Raw genomic sequence first — 20,235 nt, 5'->3', positions numbered from 1 at the left:
TTATAAATTTGTTGATGTAAATTTTAAGTTTATTTGTTGGAAGCACTTGTTGGAAACCACCTAGGAAATGACATAGGTGTTTATTTCACTCGTCACACGCTGTAATTCTCCAACAGAATGAATCTGGCTTCTGTGCAATTCAAACTTTCTAAATGTTTCACTTGCTTGGAAGGAAGTGAAAACTTTGGATTTTCTTGTCTCGATTCTCTAATTTGATAGATAATCATTTGGAAAAGTGCTGTTCTAATAGTTTCAGAAATGTTGGCCTTGAGTGAAGTCACCAACTGCTCTAAATCTGCTACTTTACCCAAACTTTCAATAACTTCTTGTCTAACTTCTGCATTTTCATCTTCTAACATATCTTTCAATACTCTAACTGCATTCTTATTGGCCTTATCTGAAATCAATCCCAAAGTATAAGCAACTGCTTTTCTAATGAAACTATCCTTATCAGCTGCCAAAGGTCCCAATTTGTTGATGGCATCTTTTTCTCCCTTCTTTAAGAGTCTTCCAATTGCCTTGATACAAGTTGGTTTGAATGTATGTGAAAATTTTTGAGGACACACTTCCAACAATTGGAGCATCTTGGTAACTAGTCTTTCATTATTCTCCTCCCTCAGACAAATATTTTCCAAGGCAGAGATGATTCTCGATTTGAGTTTCCACAATTCCTTCTCTTGCATGTGGGCATCCTTTTCCATTTCCAAATATTTGGTCATCATCTCAATAAGGAAGGTATCGTTGCGTGGAGCAACATTACCCATGGCTGTGAAAATCTCTCCAAGTAAGTAAGCATTCGAACTGTTTGATTCTAACAATTCTAAAAGTACATTAATGGCCTGAGAATTGGCTGTATTGGCAAATACAACACCCAAAAGGAAAATAACTGTTGTGATTTCCATAGATTTGTCTTCAGTCATGATATTCTTGAGAAGGTCGTTTTTGATCTTGTCAAAAATAAAGGTTAGCAATTCTTCATCATTATGGTCAACCATAGCTGAGAATGTAGATACAGTTGTCTTTCTTATTTGAGAATCTCCAGTAATTGCCAAAGTGAACATGGTGTCATAGAGCTCATAAACAAGTTTCTTAAAATTACTATCCTTATTCAATTGTTCAGTCAATCCTTTCACATATAAGCTCATATCTTTGGTATCTCTTTTGGAGTATTCTCTGCCCAACAATAGTGCTTGAATGAGTTCCATAATCTTTTGATTCAAATCATTGAAACTAAATTCGTATTCTTCGTATTCCTCACGTAGAGACTTATCTGGTCTGTATGCAATGTGATCCTTGAGGAGTTTGATTGCAATGGACAAGTTGGTTGTTTCTCTCGCTTCACAAACCATCTTGAGAGCATCTACAACAAAGGTTAGTGTATCGGATGACTTTTCCTTTGAAAGAATTTGAACGAGTAACTTGATTGTTTGCTTATCACCTGGAGCTGAGATCTTTCCTAGGGCAGTAATCAATCCGTGTCGAATGAGCTTGTTCTGGGCTTGTTTAATGTTGGATCTGATTTGTGAGAGGACAATTTCATCTGCCCTGACACAAATATTTGTCAAGCTCTCAATCATCTTGTCCATATATCGACCTTCCTTGATTGTCTCTGAGAGTAAAATCTCCATAAACTTGTTAATAAACTTGGAGTCTCCCCTCTTAGCCAAGACTGAAATGGCATAACATGCTCTGACTTGTACTTCAATTGGTGGCTTGGTCATGAGAGTCCACAACTTTTTAGTAATTCTCGTATCTTCCTTCTCAGCAATTGCTAAGAGTGCAATGACTGATTGCTCTCCAATCTTCCACTGTTTGTCAGCAAGTGATTCAATCAATCGTTTGGTAGTTCTATATCTGAATTCCTTATCGTCTTTCAATTGTTGGAAGATATCTAGCAAGCTGTGGGTGGCTGATTTGGTCTTATCCTTATTCTTGGTCACAACTTTCAACAAGTATGCAATAACATTGGTCAAGTCACTCTCATAGAGAGCAACTCTCTTGGTTGTCATTTCTCTCAAAACTGAAGAGTCGTGAATCAAACCCTCCAAAATCATATTCTTCAACTTCTTTTGTGTTGTAATATTCTTTTCAATTTCACTGTATTGATCCCTCTCATCACTTGGTCTTTCAGTTCTAATCATTTGGAGAAGTAAATTATCAATGGCAGAACTCTTTTTAAAGTTTTCAGACAAGTAATTGATAAATTCATTGAAATCATCTCTAGACATTGATCCAGCACAGATTAAGAAAGTTTCTCTGAACCATGGATCAATAATTAATTTCTTAGTTTCTGAGGAAAATACGATTGGAAGATTTTCCTTCTTTCTCGAGAAGAAATTCAAACGACCCTTCTTTTGTTCTCTAATTCTTGAAACTCTCCTAGCATCACTCCACACTTTGGCAACGAAATATTCCTGGAATGACAAGTGGGCAAATGAATAATTGTTACCCAATCGAATAATGAGCGGGAAATGTCCATCATCGATATCTTGATGGAAAGTCTTCCAAGTTTCGTATACATTTCTACTTGGTTCACTGGAACTTGATGAAAAGTTTGTACCAGATTCGTTAGCTGTAAGATTGTTTGCATTGGTAATTGACTGAGAGGAGAGTGGTGGTTGACTTCCATTTGTTACACTATTGTTGGCTGAGGCCTCCAAGTCTACGATGGTAGTAATTTCCTGGAGGTGCTTTTCAATATAGGCACTCGTAAAGTAACGTTTAGTATTGTCGTGTAAAATACTTGCAACAGCATAGAGCATTTCGAATAAATCTCTTCTCTCTTGTTTGGTAGTATGTGGTCTGACCTTATCGATATAGACTGAAATCATTGTTTCACAAGCATGGTCATACAGAACTGATCTAATATCTGGTAATTCCTTATTTTGCTTGTATTCTTGAATCATTAAACTCAAAAGTAGTGGAATCTTTGCTAATTCCTTATACTTTTGGAGGGATTGGAAGAATTTTGGATCTTTGAGACCTCTACTCAAGGCAACTTGCTTTTGAATTTGATAAGTGAGTGGTTTGATTCTTGCAATCTTGAAACTATCAAAAACATTCTTGGCCTCTTCCTGTTCGAAACCACTGACTCTACTGGTGGTGAGAATGCCTCCCAACTCTCTGAAATTGAGCTTGCAAATTTGCTTTTCCAATTTGGCTCTATTCTCTCCACCCTCATCAAGGCCATCCAATAATAAGAGTAATCGTCCACATTGCCAAACATTTAAGAGGAACTTTTCCACATCTGCAGAATATTTGAGACCCTTGTTGAAGGTGTCAGCCGATGCTCTGATACACTTGAGTTTGAATGGGATATTGTCGTGCTCTTCTACTGGAATATTTGCTACTGGAACCATGAGTGGAACCAAATCGAATGAATTTGTATCACCAGCCCTCTTGTAAGCAGATTGAGCTGCCTTGTAGCACAATCGTTTCATCATACAAGTCTTACCACAAGCAGCAGAACCCAAAATGAGATATTTGAGAGGTCTATCACTGGTACTCGAGAGGAAATCAACTGCATCTTCATAGTATTGACTCGATCCTCGTTCGACTTTGGTTTTCTTTTCATCGTCTTCTTCAATTTCTTGTTCGGTTTTCAAAAGATCATTCCATTCATTGGTTTCAACCAATTCCAGAGGAGCCAAATGTTGATCAATCTGGAGAGGTTCCTGAGATATTGGATCAATGAATACCTTATCACAAGTCAGAATAGTTTCCAAATATTTGGATTGCGCCCTCATGAAAGTTTCAGTATCCATTGTTACATCTTCAATATCAACCTCCTTGTCGTCAGTTATCTCGTAAGCAGCAAGATTTATCACATATTCAGGATTGAACGGGAAACCAGCTTGCTTTGTCAATTCATTCAAATCTTCTATTGATACAGTGTCGAAATACTTGTTACATACGCCAGTCTTTAGGCCTCTCATGAAATCAGTCATTGAAATTCCTGTATAACTAATATTAATCCCAGGAGACTCAGTTGTAATTTCATTATTTTCATTCTTCTTTTCTTCGATTTTCAATTGTTGAATCAGATTAATGTAGGCCTCTCTGAAATCCATCCAATTGACTCTTCTCTCCCAAGAATGTTGCTTCCAAAATTCTCGTGCCTTATCATTGATAATCTTTTCCAATGGAAGACTTCCATCAGAGGATGAAGAGGAGGACAATTCATCATCCATCGTTATAGAAACATCCAACATTCCATTCTGATCATTTAAATTTTGTGATGAAGGTGGTGGTGTGAATTTAACCTTCTTTAACAGAGAAACAGTTCCTCCACTCTTCTCAAACTCTTCCAAAAATTGTGAAATCTCTGCAGCTGTTGGACGATCGGTTGGATCCAATAACAGACAGGCATAGACAATCTCCTCAACCACCTTAGGAGCCTTATACTTTTTGCATAATTTACATACAAACTCTGAATCCTTCTTAATTTCATGTCTCAGATCTGGAACTTTGGTTTCATCCAGAAATGCAAACATTCTTAAAATACAAACACCAAATGACCAAATATCAGTACCTGCATCATATTTCTTTGAACTGAACAATTCAGGTGACATGTATTGGATTGTTCCAACAAAACTTTGGGCCATATTATCTTTCATTTGTTTGGTGAATCCAAAATCACTCAATTTGAGTACCCAATCATTATATGCTTCTTTTTTACAATTTTCAATAATATTATCATTTTCTGATATAGAAGTACAACTTGTTGAATGTTGTTCCTTTGATGTGGAAACAGCTGTTGTTGTTGTTGTTGTTGATTCATTACTTGTCTCTGTGATGGATATATTTGTTGATGATACAGCTTTGAATAGTAAATTGGCAGGTTTTAACTATAGTTTCATATTATGTCATTATCATTTCGAAAAAGATGATCAACTATTTGAAATTAATGGACTAGACTTACATCTCTATGTACTATTTGTTGATTATGTATATATACTAAAACACTCGTCAATTGTTTTATAGTTGATATTATAAAAGAGAAGGGTAGATGCTTATCAGCTGCCAAATCCTCACTTCCACTATTCTTATGTTGTCCTTCCTTGAGATATTCTTGAATGATGGTTTCTAAACTTCCCTTATCACTATTTATATGAATGTTGTTATAGTAGTTGTTGTTATTGTTAGTATTATTAGTGTTATTAATTGATAATAATTGGATATTGGATGATGTGCAAATATGATGAAGAAAAATCACAGTTGTAGAATTGAAGAATTTGGTGATCATGTTAATGTTATTAGCATTATTATTGATTTGATCCATTAGAGATGCATTGTATCAATGTTGATGATGATGTTCAATATATTGATCAGAGTTTCATATGTATATAATCATCATAATCATCATAGTAAAGTAACAATTTCATATGAAGATAACATTGATGAATGGATATTGAAAAAACACATAATAATAATAGCAAATTTGAATATAATATTATTATTATTGAATATATAACAAATCAAATATATAAATTACTTACCAATATTCCATAACAAAGAAGAGTCTCAATTCAACACCTGCAAAAGCATCAATGGTTCTCTCCTCAAAATAATCAAAATACCTCACAATATTGTTGTGTTCATGAAACTTCCGAACCAAATCGACTTCCTTTTTAATCTTTTCAAAATTTTCTTCCTCAAAGAGAGTAATCATCTTGATGGCGAATAGTTTGTTGGTGGATTTTTCCTCGACTGGAGTTGTGATCACGATGATGATGATGATAATTATTGTTATTATTGTTATTATTATTGAAAATGATGATGATGAAATAATATGTTTCCTAATGTCAATATATATTTCGAATAGGTATACGAACCTAAATAAACTAATCCTTCTGCTCCACTACCAAGTTTCATCTTGGGATTATACTTTTGGGTTAACATTTTATAATTTTCTATTGATTGATTATTCAATTCTCATCAAAACTTTAAGAGATAATATTTCGTCCTTTTTTTGTATTTTTGACAGGCAAGAAGGTGAACTAGAACGTTGACAAGTAAAACCTACCCCATAAAATAATTATTACCCAAAATCCTTTAAAATCTTCCACTATCGTCGATACTCTTAGTCCAATAACTACGATATACGAAACCAATCGAAAGTAAAAGAGGATCAGAGAGAGCAACCAATTGACACTGTTTTTTAACTTGTTAAAACTCTCTAGTGTGCGTCTTTACAACAAGTTATTTGTCTGCCCTTTCTTCAAATCATCCATGAACCAACTGTACTTACGGCACAACCTCCAAAAAAACATTCCTCTCTTCTTTTACAGAAAATTCAGTTAAAAATGAGTAATGCCTTTTAAATGGAAAATTCACAGAGGGGAAAGAGAGTGCCAAATTGATGAATATCGTTAAATTGGGCGGAAATAACTTGTGAAAAAATTGTAGAGTGATAACATTTGACTGTATTGATTTCGAAATATTTGTTATTGAGATGGGTTTTGTATTACATATTATTTGTGAGAGGTATTACCAATAACACTATTTGATTGTCAAGTGAAAGAATTAATTCAGTTGACTGGTAGATTTTAGTTGTTTGCCCGCCAAAATTAAATGGCGCCAAAATTTAAAAAAATTGATCGTTAGTTGGTGTTAAACAATCCACAAACAAATTCAAAAAAAATGGAAGACAAGCCAATCCCTACAACATCAAACAATAATCAAGCCACCGATGATAATGGCGAAAATGTAGATGTATTGGACTCGAATGCTCTCTTCCAAAAAATGTTAGAGCAAGCCTTACAACAAGAAGGATCCACAGGAGGAATTTCCCAAACCACAAGAACCAATCGACCTCCACCACAACGTAAACACAAGGCTCGTCCATTCAAACGAAGCACTACTGCAGCAACAACATCATCATCATCATCAAATACAGAGGAGGAATCATCACAAACAACAATAACTTCAACACCATCTAAAACAACAACAGAAGCAACAATAGCAGAGGAAGAATCTGCTGTTGATGCCGATACTATTACCGAGTCAACAACAACAATAACAACATCACCACCAAAAACAACTAGTCGTCCTCCTCTTAAAAAGCCAGCCCTCTCAAGACCAAATCCTTCACAGAAGAGAAAATCAGATGGTGCTTCTTCTGCTGCACCTGCAAAAAAGAAAGCTGCTGGTGGGAAGGAACTTTCCAAACCTATTGATAACAGTATTAGAAATACAGTGTCCCTTGAGGAGGCTCAAAGTAGAATTGCAGAAATTATTGATGCATCCATTGTTGAGGCATTATCTTCTTCTAAATTGAAGGAACGTATGGAAGCAATTGAATCTCTCTCTAAATCCCTAACAGAAATGGATAAGGATGTTATGGCTAGTAATGCTGATGTTATTGTCGTAACTCTTAACTCAAAGCCTGGCTGGAAGGAATCAAATGTTCAAAATTTGTCAAAAGTTATTGAAATGGTAATGTTAATTGTGGACAGTTGCTCAACTCTTTCAACTGGGCCTGCTGTAACAGTTATTGAAGGACTTGTTGAAAAGATTGCTACTGCCAAATTGAAAGATCCTTGCACTCAATGTCTTTCCAAGCTTGCTGAAATGTACTCTCCTCAATTCGTCTTTAATCAACTCTACCCAATTATTAAGGATCACAAGAATCCAAAGATTGCTGGTGAAACTCTTGGATGGATGGCTGCTACAATCGAACACTTTGCCATGCAAACTATTGATGTCAAGTCAATTATTGATTTTTCAAAGGTTTGTTTGGGTAATGCTAAGCCTCCTGTCAAGACTGGCGCTACAGAAATTCTCTGTTCCATGAAAAAGTTTATGGGAGATGGACTTTTGAATTATTTGAATGATGTCAAGCCTGCATTGTTGGATTCCATCAAGAAGGAATTCCAAAAATTCACAGATGCTCCACCTACACAAACCAAGTTTGTCAGAGGTATGAATGTTAGTACAAGTAGTAAGTCTGGTGAACCAGGTAGTGCTCCATCTTTTGATGATTTACTGCCAAGAACTGATATCTCTGGCAAGATTACATCAAAGATTCTTGGAGAATTGGAGGACAAAGCTTGGAAGACTAGATTGGAAGCTTTGGAAGAAATCAAGAATATAATCACTGAAGCTAATAAGAGAATTACTCCAAATCTTAATAATCTCATTCAAGCTCTGAAGAAGAGAATGGAAGATGCTAATGTCAAGATTCTCAGTACAACAATGGAACTTTATGTTTTCATTGGTGAAGCTGCTGGTAGTGGATTTGAAAAGTTCAGTCCAGTCATTTTACAAAATTTGGTGACCAAATTCACTCACAACAATAAGGTGATCAGAACTGCTACTTACCAAACTTTAGAAGGACTTGTTAAATCTCTCAATATGGATAACATTATCAAGTATATGGACAAGCCTTTGAACAATGAGAAGGGCCATCCTGAAGGAAGAAGAGATGCTCTCCAATTCATTGACACTTACATTTTGGAAGTCAAGAACAAATCTAGGGATACTCTCCAACACCTCGCCAAGCCTCTCATTAACTGCTTGCAAGACCCAAAGGCATGCACAAGAAAACTTGCTGAAACAGTTTTGGAAAAGGTTATCAGAACAACTGGTGCTGATTTTATCAAGAGTTTCTGTCAAGATCTCAACAATGCTTCCAAGAGTAGCATCATTGCTGTTATTTCCAAGTATGAAAACCAATATCAACCAACAGCAGCAGCCCAACAAACTGTCCAACAAGTTCAACCAGTCAAAGCTGAACAACCACCAACTAAGCCTGCCCAACAACCACAAACCCAACCAGCTGCTTCAACTTTGCAAAGATCCTCCTCTTCCCTCACTATTGGAGAAATGAAAAAGCAAAACCAATCTAAAACAGTTACACAACCTACTCCAGTCCAACCAGTCATTGAAGATGATAAGAGCTCAAGAAAAACTCTTGTTCAATCCTCCTTGTTCAAAATGGACTTCCCAAAACCAATCGAATGTCCAATGTCTCCTCCTTCTACTCCAGGAAAGAGAAGCATTTCAACAGTCAAGGATAGTGTCTTTACTACACCAAAGAAGCTCAAATTCTCAAAGCTTGCTACTGAAGAATTATTATTGTCACCAACCACCTTGTTAACTCCAAAGAAGATTAATATTGTTCCACAATCTAAGGATGTACAAATGTCTGTCGAACAAATCATTAGAGTTCTCACTAACACTAAAATCAGTAACTTTGAAAATGCTATGAATGCCATGAAGACTCTTGATAAGCATGTTGAATACCAAGATATGGGTATTTCCATGAATAGAGAACAATTGGTTTACTCCCTTTCCATCTTCTTTGAGGTTGCTTTTGACTCTGTCATTATTGGTCTCTCTGGTCCAAGAATTTGTAAGATTATGATCAATACCATGATGGGTTTGTTTGAATCTAGAAACTTTTCCTCATTGGTACAAAAGAAGACTCTCCTCAATCTTTTAGAAGTCTTACTCAGACTTTTACTCAATGACAAGTTACCAACTATTGAATATGGTGAAAAGATGGTTGCTGCTCTCAATACTCTCATTCTTCGTATTCTTGAAAATTGTTCCAGAACCACTGCTTACAGTTGCTTGATTACTTTATTGGAAAAGTCCTGCCTCGATCATGAAAAGGAACCAACCAGCTTTACCAAGGTACTTATCAAGTGTCTCTCCAAGCTCACTAAGACTTTGGAAAAGACAATTGGTATCATTGAAATTGGTTCAGTATTGTTGGATATTCAAAGCTTCCTCTCTAGCAATCCTCCAACATTCTTTGAAGGCAAGGATGATAGCCCTTTGAGAATGATCAAGACTATTATCCAAACTCTTGTCAAGCTGAAAGGAAACTCTTTGAGAACCTATCTCACAACACTCAATAAGGTTATGATTTCTCACATTGAACACGAGTTGAACGTCCTCTCTCTTTCTAGTTCTTCCACCAACACTAACACCTTTACATCCTCTGATAGCACCAACAGCTTGTTTGAATCAGAGAGTGATCAACTCAAGGAAATTTGTACATTAATTGGAAATAAGGAAACCACAAGATCTGGATTATATAAGCTTTACAAATTCCAAGTGCAACATCCTGAATTTAAAATCAACGAATTCCTTGGAACTACATCATTTGGTAAGATTTTCCAAGAGTACATTATTGGATCTGTTGCCAAGATTGCTGCTCATGAACAATCGAAGAAGGTCGCCCTCGAATCTACACAACAAACTCCAACCATTACAGTCAATCATTCAGTCAACCAAATGCCATTCAGTTCTCCTCCAGAGGAAGTTAGACCAGTTCTCAAGGAAATTCCAACAACAACCCCTGCCACTTCCAGCCTCTCCCAAAACATCTTATCTCGTTACAGCAGTGTAAATAGTGCCACCATTTCTCAATTTGATACCAAACCAAAATCAATTGAGGATTATAGAAAGATGAGAAGCTTGTCCAATATTAATGGTTCTACCTACTCGAGTGCTCTCTCCTCTACCAACAATATTGATAGTCTCAGAGAAAGATTTGCCAATATCAAGGCCAATAGTGCTACCAATAGATATAGTAGTTCCATCGACTTGGAATCTATCAAGCAAAAATATAGACAATTGGGTGATAAGGAAAATAGACCAAACTCAACCATTCAACAATAAATTTACAAATAATTGTATTAAAATAATGACATTGAAACTGATTTATTAAGAAAAAAGTGAGCTCACATTTTACAAACTATTCATCAAGTGCAATCTGCATTCTTTGAACTGGCCAACAAACTTTGGTTGTAAGTCATCATTAATTCAGTTCAAACGGCAGCAAAACCTAAGCCTCTGTAATCTGGATAATAAAAGACACAATGAAGTAATTGATCGGAAGTTAGATTTTATTCTTTAAAGAACAAACCCACAGAAGTGGCAACAACACAAAAGAGAACAAAAGCATAAGTCTTTTTCGTGGTAGACTCTAGATTCTTCTTATTCTCTTCGGGATTGTTACCCTTTGTATAGAGTCGTGAGAGTTTAGTATCTACAAGAGGTCCGAATAATGGTCGCATGATGAAGCTGTGTGTAGTGGTGATCAAGTTATCTATTTACAGGAGAATGTACAAAAACTATTTAACAATAAATAAGTTAATAAAAAAGGTTGTAGCGGGGTGAGCGTTGTGAATTTTTTTCTTATTCTTCTTTCAACGTTTTTGAAATAAGGAAAATTGAAAACAACATGCAACTGTTGTGATTCTCTTCTTGGAACACAACTTGGGTGATGGTTTTCAGTTTCAACCTCAAATTATCAGCAGTTGTAAGTTGAGCAAGGAAAAAATTGTTTGGTGGTTGGTAAAGATCAAAAGGGAGTTAAATATTCACAATAGTCAATTAATTGTTGCAAAGGATATATCTATATCAGTTCATTAGTGAGAGAGTACCAAAAGGAAGTTTTGGAATTGGTTTGACTGTAGGTGGAGCTTCTTTCTTTTCTGGTGTTTGGTTAGGAGTAGTGTTATTCATAATGTTAGTACGGTCGACATTTTCATTTTGGGTAGTGGAGCTGGTTGTTAATGAAGAAATAGTGTATGGGTTACTATTGTCAACTGATTTCATTGGAGAAGCATAAAAGTTTTGAGTTGTACTGGTTGAAGAACCAAAGGATTTTGTGTTTGATCCAGAGTTTACAACGGCAGAAAAATTGTTGGTTGTCAAGTGAGCTGTCAACCCCTTCTTGGCCTTGGTCTTTGGAGAAGCAAAACCTTGTTTATGAACTTTTGGTGATTGAGCAACCAAAGATCTCATTGAATTGATTGAAGGAAGTGGTGGGAGTGGTTGTATAATATGAGTTGGTGGGGAGATATTATCAATTGATGTTTGTTGTTTGGAATATGGATACATTGAGGTAGGTGGTAGTTTGATTTGTGGTACAACACTGTTTGGTTGACTAGAGCCTAGGTGGTGGGTAGAACGAGATAATGCAACATTAGTTGTTACAGGTGATGGTACATGAGTAATAGTTGTAATTGGTGGATGACAAGTCTTTTGAACTGCTAATGATGATGACGATGATGGAGGAGACAATGGTTTGCTGTTTGGTAATTGCCTAGTTTCAGATGATACGTTACAGATAGACATTCTCTCCACCTTGTTGTTACTAGTCATCAAATTGATTGGTAGTTCCTTAGAATCGGAAGATTTTGAATGATTGGATCCGTTACTGATAACATCATCACAACAATCAGTTGCCTTGTGTTTTGTTGCATAGGGAGTCGGATTGAACAATTGATAAGGTTGAAATGCAAAGGATCCCAATCTATGTGATGCTGTTGCTGGTTTACTATTTGGTCTTTGAGAAGATTGGTTGATTGCGACTCTATCCATTGATAAAGTAGTTCCAACGGCAGATTCTTCTCTATTTTGACACACTAGCTGTTTTGGCATTTGTTTTTTGATTTTTGCAACGGTTTTTCTAAATTGCCCAAGGTGTTTGTTGTGATGAGAGGTCCGGGTTCAATGCTATGGTTGGTACTCTCGTTCTGATGATGATTATTAATGGGGAAGTATTATTAGAAAAAGTGGCGGTAACTGTGGTTACTTATTTTGTAGAGTGGATGGCGATCTGGAGAATGCACTTGATGTTGATGATAATATCAGTTAGTTTCTTGGTTCTTTGTTGTGTTTTACTGATAATCGACTGATTCTCTTGTTGTTTTTTACTACTATTTGTTAAATATTACAACACAACTACTATTAATAATATCTAATTTTCCACTTCTAGTTGTATGGGTGATGATTTTTTTAACAAGTCTATTTGTGTTCTTGGTGGAGAAATTGATCAACAATTCACAGATCAATCAATGAGTTGGCTTTTTGTAAAAGAGATTGTTTAATTGGGAGAAGACAACCATAAACTATTATTAACACCATGAATATCGTTATTGCATGACAAGCTAAAGTGAGCACTTACTTATCTGGACTTGAACTTACAACAAAGGTTGATCAAATGAAAACTGTAAAGTGAAAGTGCCAATCTACAGTTTTTGAGCTTTGAAAAATGTCGTTGCGTTGCGTGATGGGTGTTGATTGTTTTTTTGATTGAATAGAATCCTTCACCGACAGCCCTATAAAAGATATTTTTGACTTGTTTATTTTCAATTTTTTACTAGATAATCAACTTTTCTTAATTGTAATGTGCATTGCAGATGAGTGAAATAAAGTCGGTTATGTTTAATAATATTGAGGAAATATTATTTAAATATTTGATGATAAACTGGTCTTTTCCAATGCTTCCAAATCCAATCCCTTCTCATTCATATAGTCCTGAATACTTTTCAAGAGAGGATCAATTGTATTATTCTGAATGGTCATGGCTTCCTTTTCCTTGAATTGAGTCCATTTACAATCACCATGCTCTGTCAATTTAATATTCAGCTTGGAACTGTCCTTGGCAAATGCAATATACATTTTTAGAGTTTTTCCAACTTGAATAGATTTTGATTTGGAAAAGTAAGCATACTTTTCTTCGAATAGAAAATCTGGATGAATCCCAATCAGATCCAATGGAATAGAAGTCTCTTCATTGAATTCTCTCTTTGCAGTTTCAATAAATGTTTCACCAGGTTCCATTCTTCCTTTTGGTAAATCAAGTCTACGACTATGTTTCATTAAAAGGAAATCATATTTAGAGGTCAATTTTCTAAAAAGCAAAATACCACATGATATTTCTTCATGTTCAACAATTCTTCCATATTGTTCGAGTTGTTCCTTTTCTGTGAGGAATACGTGGCGATTCTCTTTGGAATTTGTTTTTTTGATATTTGCATTGGTGTTGGAAGATGATCCCGAATTAGCTTTTTGTTGTGACATTTTTTAGTAATAATGGAATTGATTATTAATAACTTGATCAGCTTGATTTTGTGGTAAATTGCAATTCAAATCCAGATTTGAAGAATTATCATGAAACACGATATTTCTTTGTAAGGTTTTGTAAGCTTTGTTCTAATGAAATCAGAGTGACAGAACAATTGGGTGGTTATCTTGCTAGGCTTTAATTGAGTATCATCATTGATTGGATTGAAGCTTGTTATCCATTTTCCTCTTCCAGATTCAGTCCCTACTTTCAAAAATACCCGAATGATACGTACTGACATTGAGGTTATCATTTGTTTCAATTTGATGTTCATTTTCAATCAAACTCTATTAACTCTCAATCACAATGAACAACAATAACATATTTAAATAAAATATTTTTATTATTTTTAATAAATTTTTAATTACGTTTAAAAAATATGCGCAGCTTCAACTCACTCTCCAAGTTGTTGAGCAAATCTTCTTTGAACAAGATTTCTTCATCATCAACAACACGTTTTTATTCTTCAGAAAAGCCATCCGGCTTCGGAAGTTTAATTTCTGGTGTTCCAAAGGAACAAATGTCTAGAACTGTTAGAATTTATAAGCCAACTAAAGTTGTTACTCAACAAGGTATTTCTAATACTCTCAAGTGGAAATTGGAATGGAAGAAACAATCTGTTCACGGTGAATTCTGGCATGATCCTTTGATGGGTTGGAACGCTAGTAATGACCCATTGTTGACTACCTATGTCTTTTTCAATTCAAAGGAAGATGCCATCGATTATTGCAAGAGACATGGTTATATTTATGAAATTGAAGATCCAGAAGATTCAAAGAACCTTGAAGATTTGGGTGGAAAGAGTTATTCTGATAAATTCAAGTACAGAAAGGAAGAAGAAGAATGGTAAATAGAAAATGTACAACAATGATGGTTTTGGGCCACTTACACACATCAATTAAAAAAACAATTATATTAATTTAATAATAATATTATATTTATATTATTAGTATTACTATTTGGAATGAAATTTATTTACAATAACAACTTGGCATGATATTTATCATCATCATGAAAGACATCTTCATTACATCATCGATACAGTGGATTTGAAACCAAGCAAAACAGGTTAAAAAAATGAATTTTGCTTCCTTCCTCTCTCACATTGAGAGTACCATCGACAAGGCCCTCTCTACAGAAGGAGAGGAAAAGAAGGATGAGAAGAAGAGTAGTAAATCTTCAACCTCTGTTGCTAGCACACCATCGAAAAGTACATCGGAAAGCAAAATAAATTCTCCATCGATCATCAAAACTAGTAGCAGTAGTAATAATTTATCAACAACAGCAGCATCAACTTTGGCTGTAGATTCTAGTAAAGAGAAAACGCCATCAATTAAAGTGGTACTTTATGATGGAAGTAAAGAACAACCAATTGTTACAGAATTGAGGGAACAAATAGAGGCGTAGGTTTTTCAATCAGTTGTTGTTTACGTTTAATTTGATGAAATGCTAATGTCACAATAGACTTGAAAAAGCTACCAAACATCATTTGGAACAACAGGATGAACAAGCTAAAACAATTGAAGAGCATTTGAGCAAAATCAAACAATTGGAAAAGGAAAAATCTAAAGTTCAAACATTGCACGATGACTTGACTATGGAAACAAGGGAAAAGGCAAAACAATTTGATACATTGAAGGAGGAATTTAGTACAAGATTAGGAAAGGAGGAAAATAAAACAGCAGCACTCAGAAGAGATAAGGAACAATTAAAGAAGGAAGTGCAGGCAAAGGAAAAGACTATTAGTGAATTGAATGAACAACTAGCTAAGGAAACACAAGAAAAGGAATCTCTCAAACAATTGAAGGAAAAGTTTGAAGCTCAAATCAAGGAAATGGAACAAAAACGAGTTGAGGACAAACTTGAACAACAAAATACACAAATTGACTCTTACAAGAAACAAATTGAAACTTTGGAGGGTAATCTTACACAAGTTAAAAATGAAAATGAGCAAAACAAGACCACAATTGCATCATTGAGAAAGGAGTACAGTTTCGAATTGGAGGTCAAGATTAATGAGCTGAATAGAAAACATGAGGCGGAATTATTGGAACTCCAACAAACTATTGATCAACTCAGAGAGACAGTTTCCAATGCGAACTCCTCTGCAGACGAAAAGGTAGAAACTCTAAAGAAGGATGTTGAACTATGGATGAAGAAGCACAGAGACTTGGAGGATAAATCTCAAGAAATAATGTCTCTCATTCCTGATGCTACTAAACCATTATTGGAACAGATTCAATCTTTGGAACAATCGACAACGACAAAGGCCAATCTCTCATCAGAGAAGGAGAAAAAGTTCCAAACCAAGTTACAAATTGCAGAGAATAATCTCAAACTAACTGAGCAGGAGGTTACCAGATTGACAAAGCTTACAGAACGATTAAAACAAAATAATCAAGAGCTGGAAGGTGATATTCAACAAATGAAAGAAATTTTGAATACAGAAAGGCAAAAAACTGAGCAAGAACGATCCAAGAGAGTAGAAATTGAAACCTCTGTCTCTGCAATTAAAACATCACTCAAAAGATCACAAGAAGACAATCACTATTTGGAACAACAAATTAATGAACTCCATGAAACAATAAGGAAATTGAATGCTGAATTGGAAAAGAACTCCTCGAATAGTAATACCAACCATCACACTGTACCATATGAAACAACATCCTCTGAACATGCAGCTTCAAATCAATCCACCCCTCAAATGACATCAGACGAAACAGAACAAGCCACAGAAAATGAAACAGAGATGATAAATTTAACTAATAGCGAGCTTTTAGAAATTATAGAAAAGAAGAATAACAAGATCAAAACACTCTTTGTACAGATTAGAGATTTGGAAGAAATTAAGGAAGATTTATCTGAACGATTGGCCATGTACAAGCAAACCAATCAAACACTTGCCAATGAAATTAATGAAAAGGAACTCACTCTGAAACAATTTAATGATCTCAAGTTTAGATACGAGGCAGCTTTAGATTTAATTGGTGAAAAGGAAGAAGCGCTCCAAACCATTCAAGAAGAATTCAAATATGTCAAGGAAACTTTTAGGACTCAAATCTCATCTCTTTTGAAAGAAATTGAAACACTCAAAACATGAAAATAACATTTTCTTTTTCCAAATCTTCTTTCGTAATATTTCGTAATATTCTCAATATGAAATACATATTATCATATTCCAAAAAACTACTATTCAGAAAGAAGTTGAGCCGTAACGAAAATATAATTCTTCGTCTTGACCTCCTTAACTGTGTCCACATGAAGTCCAAACAATCGATCCATCCACAAGTAACGAATCAATCTTCCAACCCATCCAAAAAAGAAACTCCTCAAATACTCTGGACTATAATGTGTTCTATAGGTTTTCTTTCTCGAATCTCCACTCAACACAACAGTCTCTCCATCATTCAACCAAACCTCAGCCGTATATCCCTTCTTATAATTAAAATTACCAAAATCTGGATTGGCAATCATTCGACTCGGACGATATGTTGGTCGATCATACATTAATAAATCCTCATCAAATAATTTATCTTCATGATAGAGAGGTTCATTACCAATCATGTAATTATCATAATAGCCTCTCCTATTCGACATGGGATTATAGTAGGGATCGGAATTCATGTAGGGAGAATTATTTCTCATCATTGATGAGGAGGATGGAGATATCATATCATTGTACATGTAGGAGGGTTGTATTTGGCCACTTCCTGAACCTCCTCCCATCATGTAATTATTACGTTGTTGATTAAACATTTTTTTTTGTAATTTAATATTTAAATTTTATTAAATTGTGACAAAGTTAACTTAGATTTTTATTAGAAATTTAGTCAATAAGGAATAATGGAGCCAATATTTTGTTTTGAATCTTATTAAGGTGTTTTTTTGATAAATTCCATTGCAAATTAGTTTTGTAAGAATCTTCCTAGTCGACGTTTACTTTAAAGAGCAGCTCAATTCCCCACTGAAATTTCTCCACTTTCCTTTCCGTTTTTGCTCAAAAATTAATTTGTTCAATTATTCTCATTCAACTTTTTGAGCTTTTTAACATAAGAAAACCATCTTGCCAATTTTGACTTTTTTTGAGATTCATCGATAAAAAAACCATGAATCGGACTCATCAGAACAACCACACGTTTTTCCTACACTCCAAACTTTATGTTTCAACCACAGCACGTTCCTTAACATCATCACCTTTAGTACTCAACACTTTTTTCCATGAACAAAACAAGATAGAATAGTACTGTCCTTCGAGAATGCAGATCCGTTCGTTTGCCCAATAGATCCTTGGATCACTGTGAAATGTGACTTTTTTGTAAGGAGCCAAATTTTCACATAGACAGCAGATACGTAAAAAATCGAAAGTAAATTTTATTTGTTTGTTGTGGAATGTAATGTCATAATTTAAAACTAAACTAAACTATTTGGTAAGTATGGTGGGGAATCTATCACCTTAATGAATTTTGAGTTACTAAATAGTTTCGTTTCGTATTTAACCTATTAGTACAGTTTAGTATATTTGCTAGTTCACGACACTTTCTTATAAATCCAGTTTTTCATCGTGTCAGAATGTCATGGATAATTATAACAGTTCTCAACCAAAACAATGATTCCTATGGTTTCTTCCCACAAAACACATGAGAAAACCACAACTAAACTGATTGTAAATAATACACAAAAAATCAACCAAACAATAATCTATTCGAAACCTTCAGACATGCCATTGAACAAAGCTCCAACATCAAAAATTTCCAAGAGAAGAAAGATGCGAACTAACCACACTACATCCCTTCCAGAACTCAACACTCTTCTTTCCAATCTAACCATCACAACCTCCTCACTTATTCGAAACTCCACAAACGAAACTTCCCAACATGCATCACCAACACATGCCCCACATGTTCCTCATCACACCCTGAACCAATCAACCAGCCACTCCCTTCCACTCACTCAAACTTTATCCACTCTCTCCCAGACCTCACAACATGCAACACATCTCAAAAATTTTTGTTTCAGTAAAATTTCAGAATTCAAATCGAGCGGTGGAGCCACAACAGCAGGAGATGTCGAAATGTGCATGGAGGAGGTTACATTTGAGATGGTTCAGGAATTATATGAGAAAATGATGAGGGTTCAGGAAGAGTTGGCTGATGCATTGTTGGAGATTGAGGAAATGAGACGGGAAGAGATTAGGATAGAAATTGGAAGAATGGTTTCGAATGTGGTGGAGAATGGAAATTAAGTAGAGGATTGAAAGTTGTTTATTTCAATAATATATTTTATTGTAATAAAGTTTCGAATAGGATTGAAAAAATTCAAAAAAAAATGGCGATTAGTACAAAGAGGCGATTTGTGATGGCAATTTCTTCGGGGATATTATTTCTTGTGATATTAGAATTTCTTTTTGTGATGAGGCAAGATAAACAACATGTCTTTGAAGATATTCGAAAGGAATCGACACTTTCGTATTCTGTGCCATTTTCAAGACAAAGGCTATATAATTCGAATGAATATGGTGATTTTATGAAAATAGCACAAAAACAACAATTGGAATTTGTGAAATTAATTAGAAATGATGAAATTAGTGAATTACCGAATGTTGTGATTGTTTCACAATTAATTGTTGGACTTTCGGATAAAGATAATGTGTTTTTCCTTGATTTATTAACGAGCATACAGATGAATTTATTGAATCCATCAGTTTCGGAATATCATTTACTTCAAATTGACAATAGTTTAGATTCAGATATCATGTCATTATTATTTTCGAATAAGATTAAAATTCGCCACATTGGAAAAGAGATTAATAGATCAATATTCTTGAAATATTGCAATGAATATTTGAAGGATAGGACTGTTTTATATCTCAATCAACCTGATGTTTATTTTGATAACACTTTAATTCTTGCTTCGACTATTCAATATGGAGAATGTGTGAAAATTTATAAGAGATTGAGCATGGTGAAACCTTTCGATTGTGAGGTAAGTTTACTCTGTAGCTTTGTGAAATGTGGAAAGTAATTTATTTCTCTCATCTCAAATATATTAGAGAGGACAAGGATCAATAAGTGAGGGAATTATTTTCAAAACCAATTCACAGGAGCCATTCATGGTCAATGAAGGAGATCCAGATTGGACAAAACAATTAATTATTCCAATGACTGCCAAAATATTTAAAACTCATAATTGTAAATTGGCAGAGCAGATAAATGGTTGGTTTTTGAGTGATCCATCCCAATTGGTTTATTCAAATCTGCATATACCCAATAATCAGAAAGTATTAGTTACTAAAAGAGAAGGAGTAAAAAAGGAATGATATATTGAATAGTAGTATCATTCAAAGAAGAACTGACACGGTTCAATTT

The 20,235-nt window shown here is 34.8% G+C and overlaps 9 protein-coding genes across 9 annotated transcripts; 5 read left to right on the top strand and 4 right to left on the bottom strand.

Moving 5' to 3' along the window:
* Positions 1-10: 10 nt before the first annotated feature.
* Positions 11-5,966, bottom strand: NAEGRDRAFT_79999 (uncharacterized protein). The gene is made up of 4 exons (XM_002676311.1): positions 5,835-5,966; positions 5,499-5,709; positions 4,922-5,102; positions 11-4,847 (listed from the first exon to the last, which is right to left on the bottom strand). Exons 1-4 carry the CDS (start codon positions 5,899-5,901, stop codon positions 93-95), a joined length of 5,214 nt encoding a protein of 1,737 aa, XP_002676357.1. The 5' UTR covers positions 5,902-5,966; the 3' UTR covers positions 11-92.
* Positions 5,967-6,642: 676 nt separating this feature from the next.
* Positions 6,643-10,632, top strand: NAEGRDRAFT_49612 (uncharacterized protein; the record flags this gene model as incomplete). The annotated part of the gene is made up of 1 exon (XM_002676403.1): positions 6,643-10,632. The coding sequence occupies one exon, from the start codon at positions 6,643-6,645 to the stop codon at positions 10,630-10,632; it is 3,990 nt and encodes a 1,329-aa protein (XP_002676449.1).
* A 211-nt stretch (positions 10,633-10,843) lies between these two features.
* NAEGRDRAFT_58240 (uncharacterized protein) lies at positions 10,844-12,673 on the bottom strand. Its single transcript, XM_002676310.1, has one exon. The coding sequence runs from the start codon at positions 12,400-12,402 to the stop codon at positions 11,377-11,379; it is 1,026 nt and encodes a 341-aa protein (XP_002676356.1). The 5' UTR covers positions 12,403-12,673; the 3' UTR covers positions 10,844-11,376.
* A 539-nt stretch (positions 12,674-13,212) lies between these two features.
* On the bottom strand, positions 13,213-13,827 carry NAEGRDRAFT_49610 (uncharacterized protein; the record flags this gene model as incomplete). The annotated part of the gene is made up of 1 exon (XM_002676309.1): positions 13,213-13,827. The coding sequence occupies one exon, from the start codon at positions 13,825-13,827 to the stop codon at positions 13,213-13,215; it is 615 nt and encodes a 204-aa protein (XP_002676355.1).
* A 422-nt stretch (positions 13,828-14,249) lies between these two features.
* NAEGRDRAFT_79997 (NADH:ubiquinone oxidoreductase) lies at positions 14,250-14,787 on the top strand (the record flags this gene model as incomplete). Its single annotated transcript, XM_002676402.1, has 1 exon — positions 14,250-14,787. One exon carries the CDS (start codon positions 14,250-14,252, stop codon positions 14,718-14,720), a length of 471 nt encoding a protein of 156 aa, XP_002676448.1. The 3' UTR covers positions 14,721-14,787.
* A 160-nt stretch (positions 14,788-14,947) lies between these two features.
* On the top strand, positions 14,948-16,970 carry NAEGRDRAFT_79996 (uncharacterized protein; the record flags this gene model as incomplete). The annotated part of the gene is made up of 2 exons (XM_002676401.1): positions 14,948-15,273; positions 15,335-16,970. The coding sequence occupies 2 exons, from the start codon at positions 14,948-14,950 to the stop codon at positions 16,968-16,970; spliced, it is 1,962 nt and encodes a 653-aa protein (XP_002676447.1).
* An 89-nt stretch (positions 16,971-17,059) lies between these two features.
* On the bottom strand, positions 17,060-17,626 carry NAEGRDRAFT_68371 (uncharacterized protein; the record flags this gene model as incomplete). The annotated part of the gene is made up of 1 exon (XM_002676308.1): positions 17,060-17,626. One exon carries the CDS (start codon positions 17,624-17,626, stop codon positions 17,060-17,062), a length of 567 nt encoding a protein of 188 aa, XP_002676354.1.
* Positions 17,627-18,476: 850 nt separating this feature from the next.
* Positions 18,477-19,112, top strand: NAEGRDRAFT_68370 (uncharacterized protein; the record flags this gene model as incomplete). The annotated part of the gene is made up of 1 exon (XM_002676400.1): positions 18,477-19,112. The coding sequence occupies one exon, from the start codon at positions 18,477-18,479 to the stop codon at positions 19,110-19,112; it is 636 nt and encodes a 211-aa protein (XP_002676446.1).
* A 281-nt stretch (positions 19,113-19,393) lies between these two features.
* NAEGRDRAFT_68369 (uncharacterized protein) lies at positions 19,394-20,186 on the top strand (the record flags this gene model as incomplete). Its single annotated transcript, XM_002676399.1, has 2 exons — positions 19,394-19,852; positions 19,920-20,186. The coding sequence occupies 2 exons, from the start codon at positions 19,394-19,396 to the stop codon at positions 20,184-20,186; spliced, it is 726 nt and encodes a 241-aa protein (XP_002676445.1).
* Positions 20,187-20,235: the final 49 nt, after the last annotated feature.

Source organism: Naegleria gruberi (assembly GCF_000004985.1).
Source record: "Naegleria gruberi genomic scaffold NAEGRscaffold_28, whole genome shotgun sequence".
Taxonomy (NCBI): Eukaryota; Heterolobosea; class Eutetramitea; order Acrasida; family Naegleriidae; genus Naegleria; species Naegleria gruberi.
Note: the sequence above shows the minus strand (reverse complement) of the source record. Positions and strands in the feature narration are given on the sequence as shown.